The sequence below is a fragment of the Juglans regia genome, chromosome 3, assembly GCF_001411555.2.
Source record: "Juglans regia cultivar Chandler chromosome 3, Walnut 2.0, whole genome shotgun sequence".
In the NCBI taxonomy this organism is placed as follows: Eukaryota; Viridiplantae; Streptophyta; class Magnoliopsida; order Fagales; family Juglandaceae; genus Juglans; species Juglans regia.
The window spans coordinates 1,409,831-1,423,938 of record NC_049903.1 but is presented as its reverse complement, the minus strand read 5'-3'; the positions used below and the strand labels follow the sequence as shown (position 1 = coordinate 1,423,938).

The window sequence follows — 14,108 nt, the reverse complement described above, 5'->3', positions numbered from 1 at the left end:
CAATCTCTACCAAAGCGAGATACGCCGTCGTCTGACCAAACCCTCGCTCCGTATCCCTCCTATTTTTTTCACTTGCACGCATCGAACAGTAATGCAAGTGAAATGGCGAGAATTCTGAGAAACAAACAGGGTTTCCACCTCCTGAATCGGGCCCTGAACTCACCCAGTCCAGCTCATCGTCTTGGAACCACAACATCTCTACAAACCCTAGCGTACGAAGAAGTCCGAGCTTCGACGGAGACAAAGTGCAACTTAACGGCGTTTGTTCTTCATGGCCTCTTGGGATCTGGCAAAAATTGGAGATCTTTCTCTCGAAACCTCGTTTCCACTCTCTCCAACTCCTCTCCTTCATCTGGTAAACTCTCTCTCTCTCTCTCTCTTTCTCAGGCGCGCGCGCACGTGCACTGCCCTTAATTATCGGGAAGATCGAGGTGAAGAAAATTGAACCCAAAGGGTGATACAAATGTGTAGTTTTATTTCTGAAACCGAAGCAATTTGGAATCTTGGATTCTGCCGTAACTTTGGCTATCAATAAAATTATTGGCACCGTAGTCTTCCTTAAGAAAACTTAAGGAATCTTGGATCTTAAAATTGAAAATTTTTTGTTGTTCCCATACAGCCTTTTGTTTTATGATTTTCTCTCGGGAACCTAACGGATGGAGAGTTTTTGTTTTTCGCACTCACCTAATTTGCCTTTTATTTTTTCCGGTATGTATAGAATGGAGAATGGTGCTGGTGGATTTAAGAAACCATGGGAGATCAGCTGGGATAGAAGGCCTAGAACCACCTCATGACTTGGTCAATGCGGCCAATGATTTGGCTAATTTAATAAAGGCTCGAGGATGGGCTTGGCCTGATGTTGTTATAGGCCACTCCATGGGTGGTAAGGTTGCGCTTCAGTTTTCAGAGAGTTGTGCTCGTGGCGACTATGGTGAATCTGTTGCTTTGCCCAAACAGGTTTTTCTTTAGCAAAGTTTCACTAGTTATCCACTTTTCTTTTGTGCGGCGATTTATATTAAACATATACAGTTTTGTGGCAATGTATTATATGTTCAAATTTATAGTCAATTCTTTAATTTATGTTGTAGAGTGGAATGCACTTGTTCCGATCTTTGTTTATATGCCGACTTATATTTTGATTAATTTTTGTGATTGTCTCATTAAGCTTTAAATGTATCATTTTGCCTCTTTTAACATATTATTTCTGCTGAGAAAAAACAATAATATTATTTCCAAAACTTGACTATTTCTTCTTTTGCTTCATAGACCATAATGTCTCGGGAAATCCAATTATTATTTTGGCTTAAAGGTTACACTGTAAAGATTTTCATGTAAGTTCTATTCCATAATGATGTAAATTGCTTCATATACTGAAACTGGAAGCTTATTAATATGTATGTTGCACTTTTTTTGTGTAATTTGACTGCTGTTGTTACAAGTTTGGGTTATTAATAATGTTCAGTTACTTGCACACGCAAAAATTTTTGGGCCAATTTTAATTTCCCCGATGCAGAACAGCTGTGGGTACTGGATTCCGTGCCTGGTGAGGTGAACCCTGAAAACAGTGACGGGGAAGTTGAGAAGGTGTTGCTGACGTTACAGGGCTTGCCTTCTTCAATCCCTTCACGAAAGTATAACCCTTTTGTCCCTCTTGTAATGTATTATTAGTTGTGGCAAACCTTAGGTCAGGATCCTTAGGTCAAGTACTTTAAGTAAAAAAGGCCCCCATATTGATTGTAAATGTTTTGTTCAACACGCATACACAGAAATTAGAAATAATATGAGTTCATCCGTTAGGCTGAGTTTATTTTGTGACACATCTTGTTCCTGGCTTCAGGTGGCTTGTGAGTCATATGATTGAACTTGGGTTCTCAAAGTCATTGTCAGAATGGATAGGCAGTAGCCTCAATAAATCTGGAGAGCATGAGACATGGGCATTTGATCTAGAAGGCGCTGTGCAAATGTTCAATTCGTACAGGTAAACATGCGACTTTTTTCATGGAGATAAATTTGAAATCACTTTTTTTATGGGGGAAAATCCTCTATGGGAAATGAGACAACACACAACTATTACACAACTTTTAAATAACTCTTCAATAATTTTAAACCCATCGAAATCAAACAAAATTCAAATATAAAAGTCGTTACTTTATTAAATAGTTGTGCAAAAGTTGTCTTTATCATTTTTTTATCTTCTATTATTTTTGTTCTGGATATTTCTATCAAATGACATAAAGATAAAAATGAATGTAGGGAGAAGTCTTATTGGTCTCTTTTAGAGCATCCACCAAAAGGCATGGAAATTTCAATTGTGCGAGCAGAGAACAGTGACCGGTGGGACTTAGATGTGATCCAGCGGCTTGAAAGCCTTGCCAATCAGGGAGGAGATGGATCTGAAGGGAAGGTTTCTGTCCACGTTCTGCCCAATTCAGGCCACTGGGTTCACGCGGACAATCCAAAGGGACTTTTAGAGATTATTGCTCCAAAGCTTGCATCTCTTACATCTAATATTGGTTGATTTCTTGGATATCGGAAATTGAAAAACTACTATATTTTATTGAATTCAGTATCAAAGTCTTGCCTGTTTACTCATAAACTAATATACTTTTATGTGCTGAAGTTTTATTGGTTATTCAATAATGACATTCTTAGGAAAGAACCAAAATTGTGGATGTTGGGATGAGGCAGTGCTAATGGTTTTGAATGTATTTTATTTATTTTTTTCCTGTTTCTGTATTGCTTGGATTTTCTGGTCTAATCTCAGGACTAGTATGTTTGAAAAATGCCAAGACATATAACCCATCTCACTGTACAGATGTGGCACTAGACCACCGAATTATTATTACATTTTAACAAGAGGTGAGCCAGTGGCTGTAATGCCATGTCAACAAAGTGAAAGTGAAATGAAAATAAGATAAGATATAAGAGTGTAATACATATACATGCCCGCTTTACATGTTACACAGACCCGAGTTTGGTTTGGTTGAATTCCGATCATGTAGAGTTGTTCTGAACACCTTTTTTTGTTAGGTTTTTCGTTTTTGTTACGTTACTTCTAATGTTGTTGGTGTGATGTTCTGAAGGAATTGGATATAGAAGCATGACTTTTTATTGTCTTAATGCATCTGCTTGTGCATTCATGCAAATTTAATTTCAATTTTTGGGAAATTTTTGTAAGGATACTTTTTTTTTTTTTTGGGTGTGTGTGTTCCTTTACCATGACGGAGTGGAGCTTTCATAGTCAATATTTTAAATTAGAGAAATTACACCAAGCAAGCAAGGGGGAGAGTGGGGGTGATGTTGGGTCCTTTTTTAAATAATGATGTCTCTAGTATGGGCCATACCAATCAATTATTCTTGCTGCGGCCCAATTTATCTGATGTAAACCCATAAAACAGGGCCTGGTTCGGGTTGGTTCAACTACTGAGGAAATCAATATCGAATTCCTAGACTAGACGTCGTGGCAGAAACCGAAGTGAAACCCTAGATCAAACTATTATAAATATAAAAGCGTTTCAGTCATTCTCTACTTCCTCGCCAATCCCTTTCGCCTGGAAGGAAATAGGCAGGAAGGAAGAGAAAGATGCAGATATTCGTGAAAACCTTAACCGGGAAGACCATAACTCTCGAGGTCGAGAGCAGCGATACAATCGATAATGTCAAGGCTAAGATCCAAGACAAGGAAGGTCCTTTTACGTTCAGATCCTAACCCCTTTCTTTCTTTCTTGATTTAAGTGGGAAAGAAAATCTGAGCTTATGAGATCTCATGGTGTGCATGACTTCACAGGAATTCCACCGGATCAGCAGCGCTTAATATTCGCGGGAAAGCAGCTCGAAGATGGCCGAACCCTAGCCGACTATAACATTCAGAAAGGTCTACCTTTCCCACTTTCTGTGTTCAAAATTTTTAACCTTTTTATGAGTATCGGGACTTTGGAAAACTTTTTGAGTTTCCTTATTTGTGTTATTCAGAATCGACACTGCATCTTGTACTGAGGCTTCGTGGTGGTATCATAGAGCCTTCTTTGATGGCATTGGCCCGCAAATACAATCAAGAGAAAATGATTTGCCGCAAGTAAAAATGCTTTGTTTTTCAAATCCGTTCTTCAAATTTAGCATTTCCCTCACTATGTGTGGTTTATATAATTTTCTGCTTCGTTGGGTTTCTGAATTGGTTATTCTGAATGCTTGTAAATTTGTCATTTCTCTTGCTGATATTCTTTCTCTTTGGTCGTTTGCTTGATGTCGAAATGTAGGACACGAATAGTGAGCCGTGTAGTTGCATTTGTCTAGCATGTATCATGCCAAGTCCTTGGTCATGTAACATTTATGTACATTACCCACCTATATTATAGCGAAATCATATAGCCGACAGGAACTTGTATTCATGTACCTTTCCCACCTGAATTGGTCATGTATCATTGATTGAGTGGCTGGTTCTATTTCTTTGTGTTCAAAGAGTTGGAATTAATCTTTTGCTTTTTTCTGTGAAAATGGGTTGCTACGGGGAAAAATAGATATAGCCTCTTCTGCTGACGCAATGCATAACAGGTTATGGTTGTTCCCGATATTAATTTCCATTCATTAACTTTGTCAGCTGGACTTGCGTACTTGCAGTTGATTTTCTAGGGTGGGACATCATAATAAATTCATTTGATGATATTGTTCTTGGAATAGATGGGTGAAATTCAATTTGAGAGGGTGTCTGTGGGTGTGCTCGGGGGCTGTGTTTTGCGATTTGGGACATGATACATTTGTTTTTATACTGGCGGGACAAAAACTTAGCCTCTTCTGCTGTTTCAGTGCAAAAGTGGTTATTCTTGCTCCCAATATTGATTTCCATTCTTCAACTTTGTCAGCTGAATTCATATAACTGCAGTTGATTTTCATGGGTGGTACATAAGATTTTTGTAAGCTATACTCGTGTCTGTTTGTGTGAAAGCACCAGTTGTAAAAAGTTGTCTTGATGAAATCCTTCCATGCGCATGCAAAGCTTTGACTTTAGCGTTTCCATAATGTGCTGTGTTTTGCATCAGTGGTTAAGTTTGTATACTTAGTTATTTATCCTTATTTTTACTATATTTGTGCTGCTATATCTATTTTGTTAACCAAGATTGATCTTTTCTATTTTCAATCTGCTAGATGTTATGCTCGTCTTCACCCAAGGGCTGTAAACTGCCGGAAGAAGAAGTGTGGTCATAGCAATCAGGTATTTATGTATAATTAAAGGTTCTAATAACAAATTACTGTCATGCTAAGTATTGACGGAGCTTAGTCTCTGTGCTGTTGAAAATTATAACCCTATTTTTATATCATGCAGTTGAGGCCAAAGAAGAAGATTAAGTAAACTCTGGACCACTGTTGTGTTTTGCTTCTCTGTGTAATTGAAATTCTATATTAGAACCAAGATAACCAGTATATTGTTTACATGATTATTAATTTTTTTCTCTTAATAAAAAACTAGTTGATTTGTTCAAATTTTGATACCGAAATATTGCAATGCTTCTTATTAGCTATTATTCTCCCTATTTTTTCTTCTATCCCGGCAAACATTTAACGACGATGTACAAAAAGATTCTGCAAATATTGCAACTACCATGGCATAGTAAGCCCTCCAAAATTTGGATTGTCAATGCTCCAGGAAGGGGCTTGAAGTTGAACGTATAGTAAGTTGTGAAATAATGTCAATTTGTTTTGGAGAGATAAGCAGCTAAAAGGATCTTTTGTAAGTTTAATTTCGGGATAATGCGTAATACAAAAATTTAAATTGTATAAGCTTGGACTATTTCATTGTATTCGTTGTATATGTTGCATTGATCGAGTATACGTGTATACTTCAAAATATTGCATTGCATGGTTTCTTGGTGATGCATACACGGGCTATGTTTGCCATTAAAGCAACCATAAAAATTGTACAGAGATCAGGTTGTTGAATCACAGAAAGGGACCTATATTGGAGGAAACAACATATGAAATTTCTTTTGGCGTGTTTATCGAATATTTGAAATTTCTCCCTCAATAAGAATATTTATTCTCTAATAGGCCATTGTAACAATTGCTTCCCACTAGTACCAAGCCACACCATTCTCGGAACAGCCTGATACAATTCCAATGAAAATCAAGTAATTGATCAGCAATTGAAATATAAGCATTGTTGTCCGGAACCCCAAAATTATTTATTAATTACCTGAATTCCAGCCCATCTTTTACTAGTATCATCTTGATGTGTATAAGCCTCTTAGCCCAACCCCACAAAATCCTTCGGTTCTTCCAAGCATCAAAGGATGTCTTGAGGCATAAACGCAGCCATTGTCATATCTCAACTCACTCCAACTATCAACATATGTGGTATCAAGTACATATCTTTCTTAGGATAATATGTTCCAATTGTATAGTACTCATCCAGTAAGGTTAAGACTCACCTGTAATACATGCTTTACATTGCACCTAAGCATTACATACGAGCATAGATAATCATAAGTTCGATCACCTGCCTATTTAGAATCACGTTACTGAATTGAGTCTCCCACATCAAGCATAGCTTCTCGTATTACTTCTTTCATGTTCAAGATACAACTATTACCTGTATAAGTTATGATGTGAGACTGTCCAAAGCATCAACCAAAAAGTCTTGCTGCAAGTCCCAGATGGCCTCTACAGTAACAAATGTGTTTCGCAGATATATGACAGACATTCTTCTTCGATAAATTTGAGTTTGAACAAACTGCCCCAATATACCATTCATGCTTTGGCTGCTCTCTAGTAAGCAAGTTACCAATAATCATCGCACGAGCAAGCGCCCATCAACTGGCATCTCGAACAATGATCTCCATGTGTGTAATGGCTGACACCATCTTACTGAATGTGTGACAGTCACCACAAACCCTAAGATTTTTTGTAATCCTGATAGGAGTTCCCTTAGGTGTTTTAAAAAGGCCGAATGCTATTGCCAACTTCTCACTATGCGTGTACAAAATTCCTAGCTTAACTTTCTCGTCAACATCATGCAACACAAAATATGTGTCAGGGACATAACCAACCAACTCCAAACTCTTGCTCAAACTTTTCAGCATGCCATAGATCTCCTCTGACTGAGGATGGGTTTTGTCGCCCACACTAAATTGATAAATTATTTTATCGACCTCAATCCAAGTCCAACCAGGAACCTTTTTTAATCTCCTTCGCATCATCATATTCCTGATCTTTGCCACATCTTTCCACCTTCCTGCTTTTGCATAAATATTTGAAAGCAATACATAGCGCCCTTGACAAGGTTCCTTGCATTAGACGTGGCAATCTATAAATTCTGGCTAAATTGTGAAGAAAACACTAGCAAACATTCCTTTGTTTGTTCATTGTCCTTTCAATTTGGTCCGTCAAAAATTGGATGTCCATCTTGAAAACTCAATCCACCAGTCAGTCAACTAAAAACCTATTGTTAACAAATTTTCAGAAAACAATCATGGGGGAAAGAAATAATGAATTTACAGCAAGACATTCTAAATATCAAGACACCAACCTGTGGCAATTCCCTGGCAAAACAGCCAATTCTCTCTGGTGAGTGGATAGAGTACTCTGAAGATCATTGAATATTGAAGAGGCTTCACAGGCCTCTGATGCAAAAAACTAATTCACGAACAACAAAAATTACAACAAAACCAATACACACCAGAAAAAGGAAGTATAACCACAAAATCATATGAACCATTCATGAGGTATAGTAGGAGATAAAACAAGAGGAAGCTTGATCTGTGTACCTACTTCTTCAATAGAGTGTGCATCAAAAGCAGCCAAAGAAGAAATCTCCTCTAGCCCAGCGTTAGAGGTCGCCATGTTCAAGCGCACAACATTTTGCACTGCCTCTGTATGAGACATATATAAAGCCCTTAAAGCTGTAACTTTCTTCTTGACATCCACAACAGCCTAAAGGCAGGAAAAAAGTGACTAGATCAAATATGAATGAAACACAATAGTGTGCTGAGGCAACACTACAATTCCAAGAAAAATATATATATATATATATCATAAAAAATAGTTCAGGCGAAAACAAATAGTTAATGAGAATGAAGAAGCAAGCATCATTTAATACCTTATCATGTATGCCTGTAAAAGAATGACATAGCTTCTCAACACTCTGAAGCTGTTCTTTCTGTTCACACATTGAAGTTGCCACCAATTTGCAAAGAGAACCAACTTGGTGCGAAAACTCTAATTCAAAATTGTTCACCACCAATCTGTTATCAGCATTAAGTTTGTCTTCTCTTCCTACAGCATATCACACAAGAAAGCAGAATGTTTTTCAGTGACAAGTCAATACAATTTGAAGCCTAGAGATAAACTGTGGACAACAACCAATTTTTGAAAACAATAATGCATTATCTTGAAGAGCCTTTTCCAAGTCAGATTGTAAAACACAAGCTTGATGAGCCAGTGCATTTTCTGTTCCACAAATAGAGCAACAATATGAATACGCGAGATAATATCAAAACATGAAAAAGAGTGATTCATGCATACTTGTTTTTCTCTGTTAAGAGATGACAAATTTCTTTTGCGTCAAAGCATACCGACATTTATGGAGTTCCTCCTCAGTGTTGGCAAGTAATTTGTTGGTTTGATTCAGGTTTTTCTGGGTGGTATTTTCCACATCAGGATCAAAACCCACCCAAAAATTCAAAAACACATACAAAAACATATAACTGACCTCAGTAGCGTCAAGTTTATGGCTCAAATCAGAGCATTGCCTAATTTGGACATTATATTTATCTTGCAATTCCTCAACTTGCTGTTTGAAACATGACAAAAATATAATAGGTTAAAATTTAACAGCTATATGCAACAAGAAAACAATGTTTATAAAACTAAGGCCGCACACAAACCTTCTGATGTGTTTCTAGCATAATCCCCATTTGCTCAATCTGATCTGCCATAGCCTAAGCTCGAGGAAAAGAACACATTCCACATAAAGGAAAAAATAGATGCATCAGAATTGAATAAGCAATGAAAAAAAAAACACAGAAGATGAGCATCTACAACATTCAATATGTATCTGGTGCTTATTACAAGTCAAATAAGGACATCCCCCCCGGACCCTTCTTAACAATACTGTATCCACAACCACATTGAATAAATATCACATTCACAGTGCAATAAAAATGAAACTATTTTTGACAATGGCAATTAAAAGATACAAATGGAAGCAAAAGCATCAAGGAAAAGAAGAAAATGGAGCGGCGAGGAGGGAAGAATGCAATACCTTTTTTTCACTCTCCTCCTGAATAGTATCGCTCCTTCGGAATATATACACCATTTTTTTCACGTACAGCATAAACCTCTAAATAAAAGGACAATGGTGAAAAAACAAGAAGTATAAGAAGCCCACACAAATTTCACACAGCTCCACTAATTGCACGCAAATATACTGTTTTACCAACAACGAACACCTATCTCACTTGCCTTCAGGCGATCAATTTCACCATAAAGATCCTTGATACGAGTTGACTTCATCATTTTTTGGTTAACCTAAAAGTAACCAAAACAAAGAAAGAAACTTGCTATAGACATAATAATTAAATTTGAAATGCTTAAAACTTTGCTAAATTACTGAAAGTAACAACACAATATGTGCACGAAACCCATCCCGAACAAACCTACAAAGACATCGAATTTGTGAATATCAGAAAACAAGAATTTGCATGGAACACAAACTGACCCCCAAAGATCTCTCCACGCAATGTTCAAGGTCAACTACAATAACTTCACATTCCGGCATTACTCGTAAGAATCCCAAAAGCAAGCAGAGAAAAATGGTGACACTAGGTTGTATACTATTTACTCAGACTACGAAGGTATGAGCATTTACCAAGATCCTGTCAACAGAACCCAACATGGAAACAGAAGTACAAAACAAAAACTCATGATTGAAGGAAACTAATAAGAGTTTACTAAAGAAAAGGAAACCAGAAAGACATATGTGTCGCAGGGTATATCATTCAGTTGTTCATAGTACATAATGGGCAAAACTGCATGGAAATGCTAGTAGAAATGTTTACTCTTTAAATCACACCAGGAACTTAAAAACATAGCACATAAAAAGGCATCCATGCAGTAGACAACATGCTTATTCTTAATGTTTTGAACATATTATTATCTCAAAAAAATCATCAAATAACTAACCTCGGCTTATTTTTTATTTTCTTGGCCCTATGCGCGTAATCCAGCTTACTTAAAGTTTCCTCCAAACAGTGTACATCAGGTGAAACCGTGGCTATAATGCATGTCTTCGTTCTTCCTCCCAGCGAGTCACGAAGTAAACGGGTAAGCTTGCTATCCCTAAATTACAGTTAAACATTTAAGCATTGGTGGGAAAACAATAATGGAGATATAACCTGAATAACTTTAAAAAAGAAGTGCCAACCTGTACGGGATATGCCCAAGATGCTCAACGAGGGCATTAATCACTCTCCCTAAAGTCAGTAAACTTTTGTTGATTTCTCCAGCTTCTCTTGCACGGCCCTTATGAATCACGGTTAAAAAAATAACCATAACTTTCAGCTTGAGGTGTAGCGCAATATCAGAGGTAAATACAAAGCAGAAATAGAATCATGCATCAAACAAAGCATGGTTACCTCCCGAGCACCAGAACGAGAAATGTTTTTCGAGCCAGCTAAATCAACTAGATTCAGCTTGCCACATTTAATTAGTTCTTCACCTTATGGTGTTGCTTCCTTAATGTGTATTGTAATGAAAAACGAAGAATGTGATCGACTTGAATGAAAAACATATTGTTAATTACAAAAGGAAGCATGAATTTCACTCTAAGCATAAAAACTACTTTAGAAACAAAAAGTACCTTGACTGCTTGTTTAGTAAAGTTTTTGCAGTGCGACGTTTTGCAGATCCTCTTTCAATAAGAGTAAAAATCTCACTTGCACTTGTAACAATTTCCTCCTCCAGACCTCTAACAAGAACTCCACCTTTCCCATCCTCCATCAGAGGCAACTGCTTTTTCGTCTGAAATTTCCTCAGGCGCAAGCAGATCAATGATCTCCTCATTGTACAGTTCCAAGAAAGTTACCTTTATACTATATTATGCATTCTGCCTCTCAAGAGTATCAAATATCTGCTGAACAGCCCTAGGTATAACTCCAGCTTCTAGAGGCAATTCTCCGTTTGGCCCACTCTATCACAACATCACGAGACACCAACAAGCTCTCATATTATGATTCACGCAGGAAAATGCACGAACGTTAACATGAACCTAATGTTTAGATACGAAGATATTATACCTTTGACCTCTTGCATTCACCTTCCATTGTGTAAGTCTTTCCCATACCAGTTTGACCATCTGCGAATATGGTACAGTTAAATCCCTCTAGAACTTCATTCACTATCGGGATCACTGCTTGTTCATAAAGATCTTTTTGTTGGGTTGAAGGGCCAAAAACCTTCCTTCATATATCCACACAACAAACTCTTAGCATCTACCACCAAACATCAAAATCGAGTTCAAAATACATTGTTGAATGCGTCTGGCATTTATATACGAATTCTTTACATTTACAGCACTCCCTCGAAGAAAACAGGATTCACCAAAATTCAAAAATATATCGTAATCATTTTACCCTATCTTCTAGAAGTGAAGTGCATACAAACACACGTGAACCTACTCTAGTGCTTACCCTAGACCAAATTGTATAGAAAATAATCCTCTGAAGCCAACTAATCCCCAGCACCAAATAAAAACCTAAATTTCAGCAGCAATTCTAGTAGGAGATTTAAAACACAAAAAGCGCCTCAAAATAATCCCTCTAGTTAAGAAAAGAGACTTCTTAAAATTTGAGGCAGATTAAGAAAGGGATTCTAAGAACCCAGTTACCCAGTTGTGAAATTAACGCTGTCCCACTAACCCAACAATTTCATGAATTTGTTAATTGTCCCACAAAACGGGGCACCGATAAAGAGGTCCATAGCATTTTCTACAATCTCGAAAACCCACCTCGACATTTATGTCAGCAAATTAACCAGGCTTAATTTTCATACCTTATCGAAAGTGAAAACCCTGTCGATATGCTTCCTGGCAATGTTTTGGGACACAGCCACTTCTCTATTGTACTCGTTGCAAGTAACAACCTGAGGTGCATTGCTCCGCAACTCTTCCTCGCTAAAAGGCCTGAGAACAAAATGACATATATTAGGGAAAAAACCACGAATCAGTTACATGTTGCAAAGCGTACTTTCCAATCCGAAAAAATAAAAATAAAAATACCCGACGATGAGTAATTTTAGTAGTGTGTGAAAGAGGACCGAGTACCTGCACTGAAGAAGGACTTGAACGTTGACGCCCTTCTCTTTCTCGTGGTGGCCAGACATTTTGGATCGGCGGCGAGAGAGAGAGCGGATCCGCTACTGACAACGCTAATCTCGCTGCTATGAATGCGAAATGGTTCGCTATCGCAGTCCACTATCCACTGGCTTTGTGCTCTCTCTCTCTCTGAAGTTGGGAAGGGAGCGGGATGGGGTAGAAATTTGAATTTTTCTCGAAGCCGCTCCCTTCCTCTCTTTTGGAATGTATCGACGGCCCAATATGAAGGAACAGTGATCCAACGATCAATATTCACAATTCTTTCTGTTGACTGAAGTACCCCTATTCTACTTCATAGTGACGGATTAACCCTATCGTTTGGATTTGGGTTGGCAAACTGGGTTGGGTTGAAAAGTTCTCCAAGGCCTGAGTCCGTATATTACGGCCCGTTTTGGTTTTATAAATATCTCAACTCATCTCATCACTTCTCATCTCATCTCAACATCTAAATATCATTTAAACATAAATATTTTTTAAGTTTTTCATCTAATTATTATTTAATCATTATAATTTTTCTAAACTTCCAAACAAATCACAAAATGTAATTTACTTTTTGCAAATTTTAAAATAAAAATAATATTAACAAATAATATTTTAATAATACTGATATATTGTATCCTCAAGTTATTAAAACCTAATTTATTTGCACACTCCATAAAGATTTGAGTGTTAAGAATTAAGATTGTATCATGTCATCTAATTTCCATACATCTCGACGGAATTAAGTTATGAAGTATCAGCTTTTTATGGTTTAAAAACGCAATATATCAGTTTTGGTAGTTTAAGATAAATACGGAAAATCATCGATAATTTTAGAGTGTATTTCAAAAATACTAGCTCAACATTTTTTTAAGAGAAATACTCAATTAACGTTAAAAAATGCTCTCTTAGCATGTGATACCATTAATTTTTTTGAACAATGGAAAATAACAAAAATAAAAAACAGAACTTACCAATGGCTTGCTAAGGTGAGTGTCGCCCATGGAAGACCTTCACAGGCCACTGTGGAGGTAGGCCCCTTGGCGAGGTTTCCATCCACAAAGCTGGCCGATAAGCCATCTTTGGTTGTCCCAATAGTGGGCTCGTTACGAAGGAAGTCGGGCTTATTTGAATTCAGATATGAGATGATATGATTTTAGATAAAATATAAAAGTTAAAAAAATATTATGAGAATATTATATTTAAATATTATTATTATTTTTAGATTTTAAAAAGTTAAATTGAAATTTAAAAAATTTGAATTATTTATTATATTTTATGTGTGAATTTGAAAAAATCGTAATAATGATGTAAGGTGAAATGAATCACTTTCTGAATCCAAACGGTGTCTTATCAAGGGCCACCGAAAAGACGTGAATTTAATTATTTTTTATTTTATTTTAAAGTATATATTCAATTTTTAGTTAGTTTTTCTATATTTAGTTACTTAGTAATTTATATTTAATATTAATTTTATATGTTAAGTCTTAATGGTGTGGCATGCTAACTGAATATCTTTTTTATTTTTAAAATAATGAATGTGTATCATCATGTGATTGATTTTTATATGGCAAATGAGCGTTATGTTAATATTTTTTTATCACAAAATTAAGTGAAGTGGGATCAAAGGACCAATTTGAAATTTGCTATATGCCATAATGATCCTGATTTTATATTTCAGAAATCTACCCTAAAAAGCTGTTTAAAACTTCCAATGATCAAAGAATGAGTTTGCCCTTTTTCGGGTTAGTTGGATCATGTTCAATTT

General features: G+C 36.6%; 2 protein-coding genes and 1 pseudogene across 3 annotated transcripts; 2 read left to right on the top strand and 1 right to left on the bottom strand.

The window, feature by feature from the left end:
- The first annotated feature begins 1 nt into the window (after position 1).
- Positions 2-2,726, top strand: LOC109012190 (protein ABHD11). The gene is made up of 5 exons (XM_018993713.2): positions 2-355; positions 719-957; positions 1,519-1,631; positions 1,838-1,978; positions 2,254-2,726. Exons 1-5 carry the CDS (start codon positions 103-105, stop codon positions 2,516-2,518), a joined length of 1,011 nt encoding a protein of 336 aa, XP_018849258.1. The 5' UTR covers positions 2-102; the 3' UTR covers positions 2,519-2,726.
- A 763-nt stretch (positions 2,727-3,489) lies between these two features.
- On the top strand, positions 3,490-5,516 carry LOC109019422 (ubiquitin-60S ribosomal protein L40). Of its 2 annotated transcripts, XM_035688981.1 has the most exons (6): positions 3,490-3,686; positions 3,788-3,874; positions 3,973-4,075; positions 5,143-5,209; positions 5,321-5,361; positions 5,425-5,516. In XM_035688981.1, exons 1-5 carry the CDS (start codon positions 3,584-3,586, stop codon positions 5,345-5,347), a joined length of 387 nt encoding a protein of 128 aa, XP_035544874.1. In that variant the 5' UTR covers positions 3,490-3,583; the 3' UTR covers positions 5,348-5,361; positions 5,425-5,516. The 2 variants fall into 2 exon arrangements, with proteins under 2 accessions (XP_035544874.1, XP_018857251.1); XM_019001706.2 differs by having other exon boundaries at positions 5,321-5,516.
- A 115-nt stretch (positions 5,517-5,631) lies between these two features.
- LOC109019424 lies at positions 5,632-12,486 on the bottom strand (annotated as a pseudogene).
- Between the last annotated feature and the right edge of the window lie 1,622 nt (positions 12,487-14,108).